Raw genomic sequence first — 13,754 nt, 5'->3', positions numbered from 1 at the left:
CTTCAGAGAAAAGCCTAGCCTTTCCACAGGATCTGCAAGGTCTGAAAAGCCTCTTTTTAGAGCTTTCAGCCATACTGAAAGAAATAGGTACTCACAATACCTTAAACCAGATGATAAGACAGTAGAAAATGAAAGGTCAATAGTTCACACAGGAACATCAAACCGAGCGGAGCTCAGGGAGACTCCTTTCTCACGCGAAGGCTGGAAATCTGAGGCAGGAAGATTCTGCTGGGGAGTGTGAGGGCAGGGCAGCAATGCTGATTGGCTGACTTTTGGACCAAACAATGAGGAGGTCTGGTTACCAAATAGTACAGTCCCTATGGGCTTTTCTATGCAGTTTTCTTTTCTATGATACTGCTTTGGTCATTCTGTTACCGTGAGACTCCCACCATGACGACGTGGAAGATACAAGCATGTGAATCTATGAAAGATGTAATACTGGAGAAACGCACTATCAACAGAAAGGTTATTTTTAACATTTTGAAGACTCAGGGAGTTGGTCCTCTTGTTCTGAGCTAAAAGTAATGCGTGATGGTGTGGTAGGCCACCCTTGGGAAGTTGGCCATCCTGAGGGTTTGGCTGCTCACAGGATATTGAGTGCTGCACCTGGCCACACATAGCTGAAGTGTATTTAGATATAATAATAAGATCTTACTTTACATTAAAAAAGCATTATAAAGTCACATAAAAAAACAAAGGTCAGCCTCATCGCTGCGGCGGCTATTCCGCCGCAGCGCTAAGGGGGAGGGGGCGCCACGCGGCGCGCCCATGCTGGTGGCGGAACCGCTCCGTCACCAGCCGCGGTTGAGCTGTGCTCATGACGGAGTGGTTCCGTCATGGCCCCGCCCGCTTAATAGAACTCACCGTGCAGGCGCGAAATCAGCGCCGAGCAGGCGCGTCGGGCGGGCCATGACGGAACCGCTCTGTCATCAGCACAGCGCCACCGCAGCTGATGATGGAGCGGTTCCGTCATCAGCACGGAAAGGGTTAAAGTAGAGTTATACATGGTTGAAGGGGCTGAAACCCTGTTCAAGCAAAAACCACAATTCTTGTCAGGGTAAAGTCACAAGCAAACCCAAAATTAGCCTGTGCTCAACCCACTGGCAGGTTGGCACAGAGTAGATAGGCTTAACTTAGAGATATACTGTGTAAAGTATTTATGCAGCACATTTGATTAAGGAAAACAGAGTATGTTTAATAAATAAAACAAGACTACAATTACAAAAATCAAATCAGTAGAACTGAACATATGCAAGTTTAAAGATGTCAGTAAAGATTTATCAAAAAGCACTATTTGGGGGGACTGGATGGGAGTTTTGGTTATGTTTTTTACTCCTACAATTTCATCGCCTCACTATAAGAGACATTTGCAGACAAGGCACTGAACCTTTGTCATGTCAAATGTAATTGACCATCTACTTGCTTTACAGAATTTGTGTACTTATCTGTTTAGGTGGCCTCCCTGGCTTGATATGCCTTTGTTGCACTGTAATGTTTACTGCTACTTTTGAAATCAATAAAACAAATTTAAAACTAAAAAGCACTATTTGTCAACTGTGGTTATCTTGTTTGCGCCGGACCGGGACAAAGTCAAATGTTTAGGCCCACTGTGAGGGAAAGTGGGCCATCTACAGGGGCCCACTTAGGCCCGCTGAACAAGAGTACCCTAAAACCTGGGTGCGGGTCCCTGAAATTTGGTGTTGGATCCCTTTTTGTGTGGTGTTTTAACGTTATTATTGTTTGAAGTGCGGCATAAATACTTTATACAGTGCCTCTAAGTTAAGCCTGACTGCTCTGCGCCAAGCTTCCAGAACAGAGGTTAATTTGGGGTTTACTTTGGATTTCACCCTGACAAGGATTATGGTTCCTGCTTGAGTTGGGTTACACCCCCCCCCCTTAAACAGTAACCCAATTTCTTACATTGGTGATCAGCGGTAAGGATTTGGACTTGAGTTTGTGCAGTTGGTGTCTACAGTCTGCCATACAGTCATTTTTGTGTTACACTACCATCCCATATAAATAATTTGAGATCATTTTAAAATTATTTTTGATTGGCTTCTTTTGCTTTTTCCAAACCTACTCTCATTGCAGCCGAACTGTCTGAGACCATACCTGAAGTAAAAGAATTTTATCTGGCCATTTTTACAGTAAGCCTAAGGTTCCTGGACCTGGGACAACCCATGTGCTGGTGGCCCTTCAGTGTTACAGGCTATTCTTACTGGGGTTGGCTTACAATATCCTTCTGGTTGGACATCTGAGGCGAAATAAGTACGGTGACAGGCTTGTCGCCCACTTCTATTGGCCCCAGATGAAAACTGCCACAAATGCATTCTGTAGGTCCTTTCCCACATGCAAGGCCAGTGGGAAGTCATGGAAAGAGCTCTAGGCTCCCTTGACCCCATTACCTGTTGTTGGCCTTTCAGAGGCCTCAACATTGTTGGTCCCTTGGACTCCAAGACAGCTTTAGCCAACAGGTTCATCCTGGTCTTGGTGGACCACGCCACCTACTACCCAGAGGCCATCCCTCTGAGTTCGGCGACTGCACCTGCGGTGGCCAGCACACTGATGTGGATTTTTACCCATGTGGGGTTCCCCAAAGAGTTAGTGTCTGAAGGAAGCAATACATTTGTGTCAGCGTACGTGAAGTCCATGTGGGATGAGTGTTGAGTGACTTATGAGTTCTCCACACCTTATCACCCCCAAACAGAAAGGCTTGTGGAGAGATTCAACATTTTCTCATAGGCATGATAATGGGCCTACCTGAGCCCTTGACACGTAAGTACGACTCTGTCCGGCCATGCCTTCTGATTGCCTACAGGGAATTGCCACCAAATGGAGCTGGGTTTAGCCCCTTCAAACTGCTCTATGGCCATTCTGCCGAGGACCTCTTAGCCTTGTAAGAGAGGGGTAAGAACAAGATCCCAGGAAAACCCCTCAGGATGTGGTCAGCTTCATGCTGCACTCAGTAACCAGACGCATTGCCAGTCAAGAAGTCATGAAAATCTGGCACGGCCAGGCCACTCTGGTAGAGTTTCAACCTTGGTAGAAGGTGTGGGTTATGGAGCCTGTGGAGCCCAGAGCTCTCCAGGATTGCTGGACAGGCCGATATGAGGTGAAGGAGCAGAAAGAGAGTTCACATACCTGGTGGATCTCAAGATCCCTAGAAACCCCTTAAGAGTGATCCACATAAACTGCCTCAAACCCCACTTTGAGAGGTCTAAAGTCAATATGCTTCTCGTGACAGATGAAGGGGTGAAAGAGCAGAGTGAACCTCTATCTGACCTCTAGTCTGCCCAGGAGTATGATGGGTTGGTAGAGTGTGTTACCTTTCCCCTATTGCTAGGTGAACCATTTAAGAGTGATGTCTTTGGAATTGTTGTGAAAAATCCTCTCTTATGGTAAAGTCAGATTTTGAATTACAATTTTGCAAATGCCACTTTTAGAAAGTTAAGTGGGGTGGTGAGAAGCACTCCAAAGAATCACGTTTATTCCTTATTAATCCTTGTTTAGTCCTTGTTGCTTTACTGAGCGTGCTTATTTGTTCCGCGCTTCGTCTCATTGCGCTGCAATTTCACAAATTACGGGGGGAGACGAATATGGCTCCAACAAGTTGCACAGCCACCGAGGCTATGAATCCAAAGAGTCAAACCGTTTTAATAATCTTCATTTTAATCGTTTTTCATTCCATTCTTCTTTTTTTCACCTTTTTATTGGCAGCAACACTAGTTTGGTGCCATGTAGAAATAGACAAGTAATGGAAAATAACATTATGTGAAGGACGGCAAAGATTATCATATAACCCATGACGATCTGCACAGGAGCAGGACCCCAGTCATGGCTATTAGAATGAATGTAAGCAGTTTGTTAAAACAAGGAAAAGGAGTAAAACTAACTATTTTCGTCGCAATGATTAAATATTGCAATTTAGCATGAAACTGCAGTAGATGTTGATAAAGAACGTTCATTGAGTTTTATTGGCAGCAACACTAGTTTGGTGTCATGTAGGAATAGACGAGTAATGGAAAATAACATGTGAAGGACGGAGCACACTGCATTATGGGATGTGTTGTTGTGTGGGAGAAGGGGGAAGAGTTTTGAGTCTGTCGTTTAGCTTTGTTTATAACTCCGGTATAGATGTGGTTAGTCTCACCTGGGGGTGGTTGTAGAGGGCGGTACAACATAAAAACTGGCACTTCTCTGACATTATTTGTTCATGCTTAAAGCGAGACACGCGCGCCTCGGCACGCTGAGTAACAACAAGAAGATGTGATTGTTACGTTTGTTTTAATAAGTGAGGAGTATAGTAAAGGGACCAGATGTCATGGTAAGCATAATTTTGCTTGGGGTAGTTTGAACGCTGATGAACTGATGTTTACAATCACTCGTAAGTTAGGGGAGAAAACTGGAGGAATATCATCTTTAAACAAATGGTAAGAATGCAGGCCTTGCGGAAGTGACGGGAGTTGATTTGCTAGTCCTTCTAAGAATTTTTTTCAGTGTCTGGGTATGATTAAATCATAACGTTTGAATTTGTAATTGAGGGCGATCAATAATTTCATGTACAAAAGATGGACTCCTTTCATGTGAAATTCTGTTTTTATTTCACTTTTATTTTTTTAAGAGCATCATTTCGCTAAAGTAGATGGATTAAATATTCATGTTAATTTCATTCTTTTAGATGCCCCTGACGAGGGAATATCTTCCCGAAATGCATTGGGTTGTTTTTAGATAAATCATGACACGAGGAATGCTATTTGTGCTTTTGAAGTTTTATGAAAGTAACATCATACAGTGAATATGAATAAAACGAATTGAATAAATAAGGTGACAAAAAGAAGAATGGAATGAAAAACAATTGATTAAAATGAAGATTATTAAAACGGTTTGATTCTTTGGATTTATAGCCTTGGTGGCTGTGCAACTTGGTGGAACCACTTTTAGAAAGTTGGCATTTTCCTGTCTTAGCCATCTAGTGCCTGAAACCTGTCTTTGGGCCACATGACTAGGTGTTGTTGGTCCTAGTATATTACTCCCAGACTGCCATATAAAATAGAGAGCTTAGATGTGCCTGAATGGGCCATCATTGGCAGTATTTGGGGGTGAAGCTAGGCACAACCCCACTTCCAACAAAATAGGCTGTGTCCTGTCTTCACACAAAGGATTGCATACCCCCAGTATTTAGTCTGAAGTCAGGGCAGGAGAGGCAGGAAACTTGAGTACCTTAAAGGGAAACCTCTAGAAGCTTCTCCCACTTCAACGGAGGCACCAGGTTTAAATATTGAAGCTTAGACACAAACTCTTCAGAACACTTCTGATCTGAGGAAGACTCTGCTAGGAAGAAGGACTACTATTCTGCTAAAAAGGACTGCCACTCTGCTGGACTGCTACCATGCTGTGCTGGCCTGTTGCTCTGCTACCTCTTGCCTTGGTGAGAGCAACTGGTTTGACTCCAAGGGCTAGTCTCTTGTAACCAACACCTGAATGTGCTCTGGTTGCCCATCTGTAGGCTAGTCTCTTGTAACCAGCACTTGAATGTGCTCCGGCAGCCTATTTGAGGACCCAGCAGAACCGACACAGCTCCTCTGCTGGATGGCGCAACCCTGAGCACAACCAACACATTGCCTCTACTGCAAAGACTTTCCTGGTGCAAATACATTTGCATCACTTTTGCAGGCCATAGCCTCATTAGCACCACCACGGTGGGACATATCTCTGATGGAGGCCCTCACATCACAAGCCTCTCATCATCCGCAGCCTGGATTAAGACGCAGAACTTTTCATCACAAGCCCGCAACTTCTTCAGAACCAGGGGTTGCGTGATGCATCTTCAACTCAGTACTTTGCATCACATGCCCCATCATCAGCAGCCTCCTCAACGACGACACATGACCTCACATTGAAGCTTTTAGCTTCCCGGAACCGACGCTGTGTGATGCATCTCTTTTCCAGACCTTGCATCACCTCTGCTGTGTGACCCATCCTCAATGCCGGACTTTGCAACGCTCCGCAATTGGTTTTTAAGGTACACTTATTCAACAGGCCTAACTAGGTCCCTGTAATCAACCAGCGCTCCATCATGGTCAGCTTGACCTTGTGACTTTGTTCCGGTCCAGCATGACCAGATAACCACAGTTTTCACTTTGGACTTTTTGGCACAACTGCCTGAAATTATTTAAATTGTATATCTCTGGTTCTACTGATTAGAGTTCATTTTGGCCTTGTTTTGTTTATTAAACTTAGCCTATTCTAAATTGGTGTGGGATTTTTTTGTGTTGTATTTTGACTCTGGTACTGATTGAAGTGCTGCATAAACGTTTTGCACATTGCCTCTAAATTTTCCTGACTGCTCTGTTCTAAGCTACCAAAGGGTTAAGCACATGTTAATTTGGGGTTTGCTTGTGGCTTCACCATGATAAGGATTTTGGTTAAGGCTTGAGTAGAGTTTCACCCTCGTCAACCATTAACCCATTTTTTTGCACTGCTGGTTTCATTGCACCCCTCCAAATACTTCTAGAAAGTCCACCAAATCTATGTCTTTTCCCACCATCAATGATCCTTTTCATGTTTGTCTTCTCCAGCTTAATCAGCTCCAGGCCCAATACATACACCAAATCATTCTCCTCCACATGCAACAGTATTGTATGTGGCCCTGGCCTCCTTTCGTCCATCACCAGAAACATACGTAAGACCTGACCCATGGCATCCTCCCTGGCCATACAAATGCACCATTACCTTCTCTTTCCCGAGGCCCAGCTACAGCCTATAGCACTGACTTATTGCTTGCTCCTCTTCCCATTTCACTATCAAATGACCACAAATACAAAACCTTCTTCTGGCCCCTCCATTCTCTCACTCCTGACAATAAATAATCTTGGTTTGCATGGTCCATTTGTTATCTTTTTCCTGGGGAGAACATAACCCCAAATGCACTTTGACCACCAATGGCTGAATTTTTCAAATGTCTTCACTCAGTCTCAGTTTGTACTCCTCTGTGGCTGGGGCATCCCTAAATGAATGTGTGCCCAAGTAACTTTTAGGCCAGTCATCTACCCCCAGGCATTTTCTCAGAACTACTACAGTGGGCCTGTCAAACACTTTTTTCCCATCTTCATACACATATGAATGCAGATGCAAACATTTTCTCTAAAGTATTAGCAACTGGGTTAGGCAAGGTGATTGGGGGTCTGGTTAGTCCCACACAGCACGGTTTTATCCCCGGAAGGGGCACCACACAGCATATAAGACAGATGACATTATTTGATGCAACAGATGTCTCAGGGGACCCTGCCGCAGCCATATTGTTAGACGCAGAAAAGGCCTTCGACAGGGTCGCCTGGGACTACCTGTGGATGGCTATGAGGTGGTGCGGAATAGGGGAAGGGTTTGCAGGGGCGGTGCAGGCCTGGTACAGAGATCCGTCGGCTAGAGTAAAAATGAATAAAGGCTTTACCAATTTTCTGCAGATTAAGCGGGGGACCCTGAAAGTCACGCTGTACCTGTACCCGTTCACAGGCCATTGTCCTACACTGAGGGGCCGATTCCGATTTCGACCGGAAGGGCTCCGAACCATGTTCCAATTCATGGAACCCTGCATCGCTTCCAGCCTCTCTGGCTCTCATAGGATGACTTAGGATGTAGTCCGCTCCCTTTTACCATGGCCCTGTAAGTCCTCAGCTTGTTGACTTATTTTTGCTAAGTTCCATTAACTCTTTGGGTACCCCTACACATCTCCCCCATCTTAAGCTGAGCAGACTAGCACCTTTGCAGTGACTTCCCCTGACGCCAGCTGCCTCAGTCTCTTTCTAGTTCTTTGGGTGCCGTCTGAGACCACACTTATTCTCTGCTTTCAACATTCAGAGATGATGTCTCTCTTTGACCGAGCTACCACAACCACCATGTTCTTACCTTCATACGTAGTGAGAATAATCATTTTTACTATTCCTATGTGGGATTCAAAGCATGACACAGTGGTTGTAAGGCCACCATGTCGCGAACTCCACTCGCTGCTCGGCCTTTCATGACACCAACACCTAGACGGTGGCACCCTCCACTCAGTGTGGAACCCATTCAGTCACACTGAAAGATGAGATAGCTCAAGCAAAAGAAAGCACACCTTCAATACAAAGAGAAATATAGTGCAAAAGAAAGGCAACTTAACACATTAGCAGCATCTTGATGAATTAATGAAATATGCGGTCACCCATGTAGGTTCAGTGAAGTGTGGCTGAATGGAGAAAGGGAAGCACCAGGCTTTGTAAAAAAGAGTTGTTGGATGGGGAGACAATGACATTAGGTCACAAAAAGACTGGGTTTAAAGAAGATTGTGGCTGAATGCAGAAGGGGGCCTCTGGGTTTCAAGAAGAATGTGGCCTAGTGCAGAAAGGGAGACACTGAGTTTAATGGATAATGGGGCTCACGTGAAACACTTGATTTAGAGATGAGAACAGTTAATGTCTGTGAGGAGTAAAAAGAAGATGTTTTACTTCACGTACCTTCATAAAAATGGCCACAATGGCAACTCCATCTGGATTCTTGAGTGCTTCTATAAAGCTACTGTATTTGTTATTCCAGTGAATCAAATGTATCTGTGCAAATGAAAAAGGGAGAGCATGACAATCTTTAGTCCTCAAATTAGTGCAGGGCAACTAACATTTGATCCCAGAAGTTAAACTAAGATGTTTGCTAAATATCTGTTTTTAATAGAAATTTGCATCCATGGAAATATCTTACTTGTATCTGAGACATTGAACACCCATGGATGTCAAGGGATGTTTTTTACACGATATGAAATGTCTATGGATGGCTGCTCATACCGTTATTGAGAGGCCCCTTGGGGTGTCTTGTTTTCTGCAGTTAGTAGGTAATAAGTTAGCGAACAAAATCACACTGGTCCAAAAGGACAGTTATAAGACTCCTGACATCATGGATGTACCTCAGACTCAACTTTGCACTAAAACTTCCACTTATTATATTCCAATTTGTGATCTTTCAAGATGAACATCAGAAGTGAAGCCAGACGTTTATGCTGGAGTATTTTCAGAGATCAGGTTAAACTGATACTCCGACTATTGTATGTAGTTTGCCTTTGGAAGTCCATCCCACATGTTGTGACATTTATCAGTGGAGATACAACATCAGGATTCCAGACTCATTACCTTAGAACATTCGGCCGCAATAATCAAGAGAGCCAATCCTACCTAGGTGGTCACAACTAAACTACAGCACACATAATTCACCAGGCTTTTATCTACCACGGTCTGCACTATGACCGTCATATCAACAAGATCAGCCGGTGGTAGAAATATTATCCACAAGCATCTCTTGTGGACTATTAAGCCCAAAGGCATCTTTAATGCTAAGCTGGAGCGTTAAGAATCTTACATAACAATATAAAGGTTTCTGGAGAGTCCGATGGGTAATTTAGAAAATTACAAATATTTTAAAAATATAGTTGCGGAACAAATGTACCAATATTTTTATTAATTTAGATTTTTCCGTTTTTTTTTTTACCCTATGCCTAAAATCCTAGCCGATGCAATAAATTGGCCGTCTTTTTTAAATATTCCTGAATCTCATCTGGATGTCCTCTCTAGGGGCAGCATATCTTTCAAAAGTTCACTCGACATTTGAGAATAAACTTCTGAGTGCCATTACTGAGCAAAACAATTCTGAGAATACCATGACTGAGAATACCATTGTCTTGAATGAGTTAAGTACAAGGGTACGTGTGATATTTAAAATGTATTGTGTGAGATCATTATTACAAATGTAGAGTTTAGACTGCAAAACATAACATGAAGCTATCGGTGCTCACCACTACATTTAGCTGTTAAACTGGGTAGGTACTAAGGCGGTGAAAACCTTGTTGAGACAGTAGCAAAATGTGGTCCAATGACGACATATCAAAATAGCACTGCCATACAATGTTCTGTATAATTCCTCATAATACGCTTTTTCTTGCATTATTTAATTAGCTTGCTAGGTAATCCCTCCACTGTGCAAAAGTCTAGTGTCCCTAAATATAACCCATATCGTTTGTGTCATTTTATACCTGTCACTTTATATTTCTTGCAAAGACACAACTGCAGCTATTTTTCCACATGCACTTCTTTATGAAACTCATTAGAGTTCACATAAAACTCTTTGGCCAAATCATAAACAAAGAGTGTGGTTAGATAACGTGTTGATCATCTCGCCATCTCCTCCCCGAGTCCGCCCATAGTTCCCCCCCAAAAGCCCTTAATTTCTTCTGCTCAATTCAGAATTTCAACACCGGTCTGAGCAGATTTCACTCCTTCAATTTATTTCACTCCTTACATGTGTAGAGGGGATTTCTAAAAGTGTTAAAAACTGAATACTTTCCTTTTAAAAAAAAACACCTACCTCGCCGGAGTACCTCATTCCATCCACAACATGTTCGGATCCTTGTTCATCGCAAGATCCCCAGTGAAACTGGCACTGCCGCAACCTGTAGACTCCATTGAGTGGCCCTCCTTTGATCACTGCATGTAAAACAACATAAATAGTATATTCATTCATTTTTAAATGTACATTTTCTGCATTTACGGTTGCAGGTTTGAGAAGGTGACACTTGCTAGGAGACAATGTTTGGCTACAGTCAGACGTTAATCAGTTTCATCACAATTAACATCATTCTATAGTTTTTACCAGCCTATAGACACCAATTGGGCTATTGATCAAGCAGCAAATATATTCCAAAGATCCCATGATTATAAAATTTAGGAAATGTTTACACAATGAACAAGGTAGGCTTTGGCAGGTAATAAGTGTTACAAGGGGGACGAGCTTGGTGGGGTGAAGCGAGGCATAGTCTGCTAGCCGAAGTCGAAGTTTGTGGCGTTAACAGAGGATATTGACTGAGAGTGTTTTAAAAAAATACCATGTGCCACTGTTGGAGCAAGGTGGAGAAACAACATTTTGTGTACCCTTGTGAAATCACACTTCCATAATCATAACTTGAACTAATTTAATGACGCGTGAAACTAACCAACCTAGAATAAAAAGTTGCACCTACACAGACATACGTGAGAACTAATTGTGCTTATGTTGCAATCTTAATTAACTAATTATGTGATTCTGTCATGTCCTAAACTAATAGGCAGCTTTGAGATAATGGAATGCGGCATTATTGTGATTTTGTTTATGTGTTTTCTGGCAAAACCTAAAGGATAAGTGAGTATAATATCCTTAAATGTGGCTATTTCGCTAGGTAACTACTAAAGGGGAAAACCTTAGAAAGGGGGGGAGGTAAACAGAAGGGTTAAAATTCCTAAATTAACGTTCATTTGTGTTTGTTTCTATGATAGTTCCTATTTTTGACTTGTGAGGCCTAGCAGAAAATGGAGTCACTCGATTACTGTGGCCATAAAAGAAATACGCATGCGCAAATAAAATGCGAGTCCGAATGCGAGCTGCTTGTGTCTGGAGTGAACACAGTTCAAGGAAGGTGTGGCCTGGAAGTATTGATGGCTGCCAAAAGGATGAGCACAATGGTTTAGAACGTGAGAAGATCTTGCGAAGTTGCAAATGGAGAACAGGACTAGGCCGGACATTGCCCAAAACTAGCTGACGGAAGAAAAACTAATATTATAATGATGAGATTATCTCATCTACCCAAAATTGTCCAATCAGAACTCGAATTTAAGCTGAACGTTACTCTTTTAGATAGATAGGGCTAGTGAAAAAGGTATAAAAAGTGCTGATATTATTGAAGAAAAAACTTCTTTTCGAGTTCCTCGAGAGATGCTGTCGGAGTGCTGATTTTTCATGAGATGTAAGACTCTGAATAATTTTTCTGTTTCTTTTGAATGAGATCTGAACTTTAGGTGAGGTTATTAGTCAGGGAAGTTAGGGAAGTAGGAGAAAATGAATTTTGGGAACTATCTGTCTTTTGCTAATACTTGCATTTCTGAATTTAATAAAATGTCCATTTCTGAATTTTTTTAAAATAAATTAAATTACCTGTTTGAAATAGATTCTTATTCTTTTAAATGTTCTTTTTTTAAAAATAAATAAATAAATAAAGTGAATAAACTTTTAGACATGCTAAATCTGCTCTTAATAAAAATTAGATAAATGGAGAATTAAGCTGGTCTTGAGTTTTCCTATGCCTAATTTTTACCAGCAGATTCGTCGACCACAGTGGTGGAGGGTCTAAATAAATGTCTTGTTGATGAAAACCATGGTAAATTCATTTAAACTGCAGGTGTAAATAGTATAAATATTAGTTTTAGTTTAGACACTCCACTATGATACATCATCTCTCCTTTGAATTTCACTGATCCTCGAAGTAAGATGGAAATGTTTTGTGAGTAACTCACAGTGTTATGGGCCCCACTGACGAGTAGATGCATGATGTTGTACTTCAGGGAAAGGTGATATGGAATTAGAAATTATTTCCGGAGTAACGCTGCATCAGTAATTAGCTTGGTAGCAGAGCATTGGTTGCTATAGAATTAGCTACGATTATGTATAAAGTGTCATATAAGGGGTTTGGAGAAGTGTGGCTCAGGGGTTAGAGGCGGCAGACCCGGAGGCTGAGATCGGCCCTGGACCAGGGTTCAATTCCCCACCCCGACGGGGGTTGGGCTCAATAATTCCACGGACTCGATAATTCTCACACCGGTGCCTACTTGACTCACGGATTCACACTCTGCGACTCTGGGCAATAGCTTGCTTAATCTCCACAACGGCCCCGCGCGGCGGGATGCCTGGCTTTCACCTTGTGGATACCCTGCCGGGGTATCTCACAGGGGAATACCAGGACGGGTTCCCTAAGCAAGCGCATAGATGCCTGCGATGTGGGCGATTTGCGCTATATAAATACATGTACATTTACATTTTGATGTACAGAATTATGACTAACATCTGTTGAGTCCGTATTACGTTATATGTAGTCTTGAAAAGGCTTCCAAGTATTGCGTGAATTTGGCCACTCTGTCTGCAGGCAGAGGAAGATTGGCAAGTGAAGTCGAGCATCGCATATTCAGTTTAAAAAAAATTGTACCATTGTATACTGCGGTGGAATTGTCATATATCACTGTTTAGGGACACTACGTGTGAAAGGATAAATGTATAGCGAGAACAGGCCATAAAATCTTGGCTTTCAAGTACAGGGATCATTGCGTATCCTGATTTAAAACTTACTGCTCGGAGAGTAATAGAACTTAACCCGAGCTTGTGAGAAGGTTAAGGTAGAGGGAAGCGGTGCTTTATCGGCGAATTAATATTCTGTGGTAGAGAAGAGGTAAGCGCTGTCTACTGGAAATACAGAATACTTGTGTGATTGAGAAAACTATCACTTTGTTTAGCGAAACAGACGAATGGAGTTGTTTTGTGTAAGTTACTAACCAATTCAGTTGAATATCTTGTAAATACAGCTTCTCAATAAACCTTGTAAAGGAGGGGGTCAGTCAGCGCTGCAGAAGCCGGAGCGCTGGTGACGTCAAAAGTGTCGCGCTGGGATTGATTCTGGTGACCAAGACAGAGTAAGAGCTGATTGGTGCATCACGAAAAGCAGCAAAACTATTGGTTAAGGACTAAAGAGACGTATCTCGTTCTAATTGGTACGCTAGTGTTAACCACTCTGTGATAGGTTGGTGCTACGGAACATCAATTAGGAAGTGCGCAATCTTTTGAAAGACAGGGGGCCTCATTTATGAAAAGTGACGCATCGCTGCGTGACAACAGCGATGCGTCACTTTTCATTGCACCCTCCTTGCGACACCAATGAT

General features: G+C 42.6%; 1 protein-coding gene across 1 annotated transcript in view; it reads right to left on the bottom strand.

Moving 5' to 3' along the window:
* The window catches only part of CA3 (carbonic anhydrase 3), a 260,543-nt gene that overhangs the window by 63,319 nt on the left and 183,470 nt on the right, over positions 1 to 13,754 (bottom strand). Inside the window, exons 3-4 of the mRNA XM_086965952.1 lie at positions 10,384 to 10,502; positions 8,493 to 8,585 (exon numbers count right to left, since the gene is read on the bottom strand). Coding sequence (XP_086822078.1) covers positions 8,493 to 8,585; positions 10,384 to 10,502 — 212 coding nt within the window. The remainder of the gene's footprint in view (positions 1 to 8,492; positions 8,586 to 10,383; positions 10,503 to 13,754) is intronic.

The sequence above is a fragment of the Lissotriton vulgaris genome, chromosome 4_1 (assembly GCF_964263255.1).
Source record: "Lissotriton vulgaris chromosome 4_1, aLisVul1.2, whole genome shotgun sequence".
NCBI classification, from domain to species: Eukaryota; Metazoa; Chordata; class Amphibia; order Caudata; family Salamandridae; genus Lissotriton; species Lissotriton vulgaris.
Note: the sequence above shows the minus strand (reverse complement) of the source record. Positions and strands in the feature narration are given on the sequence as shown.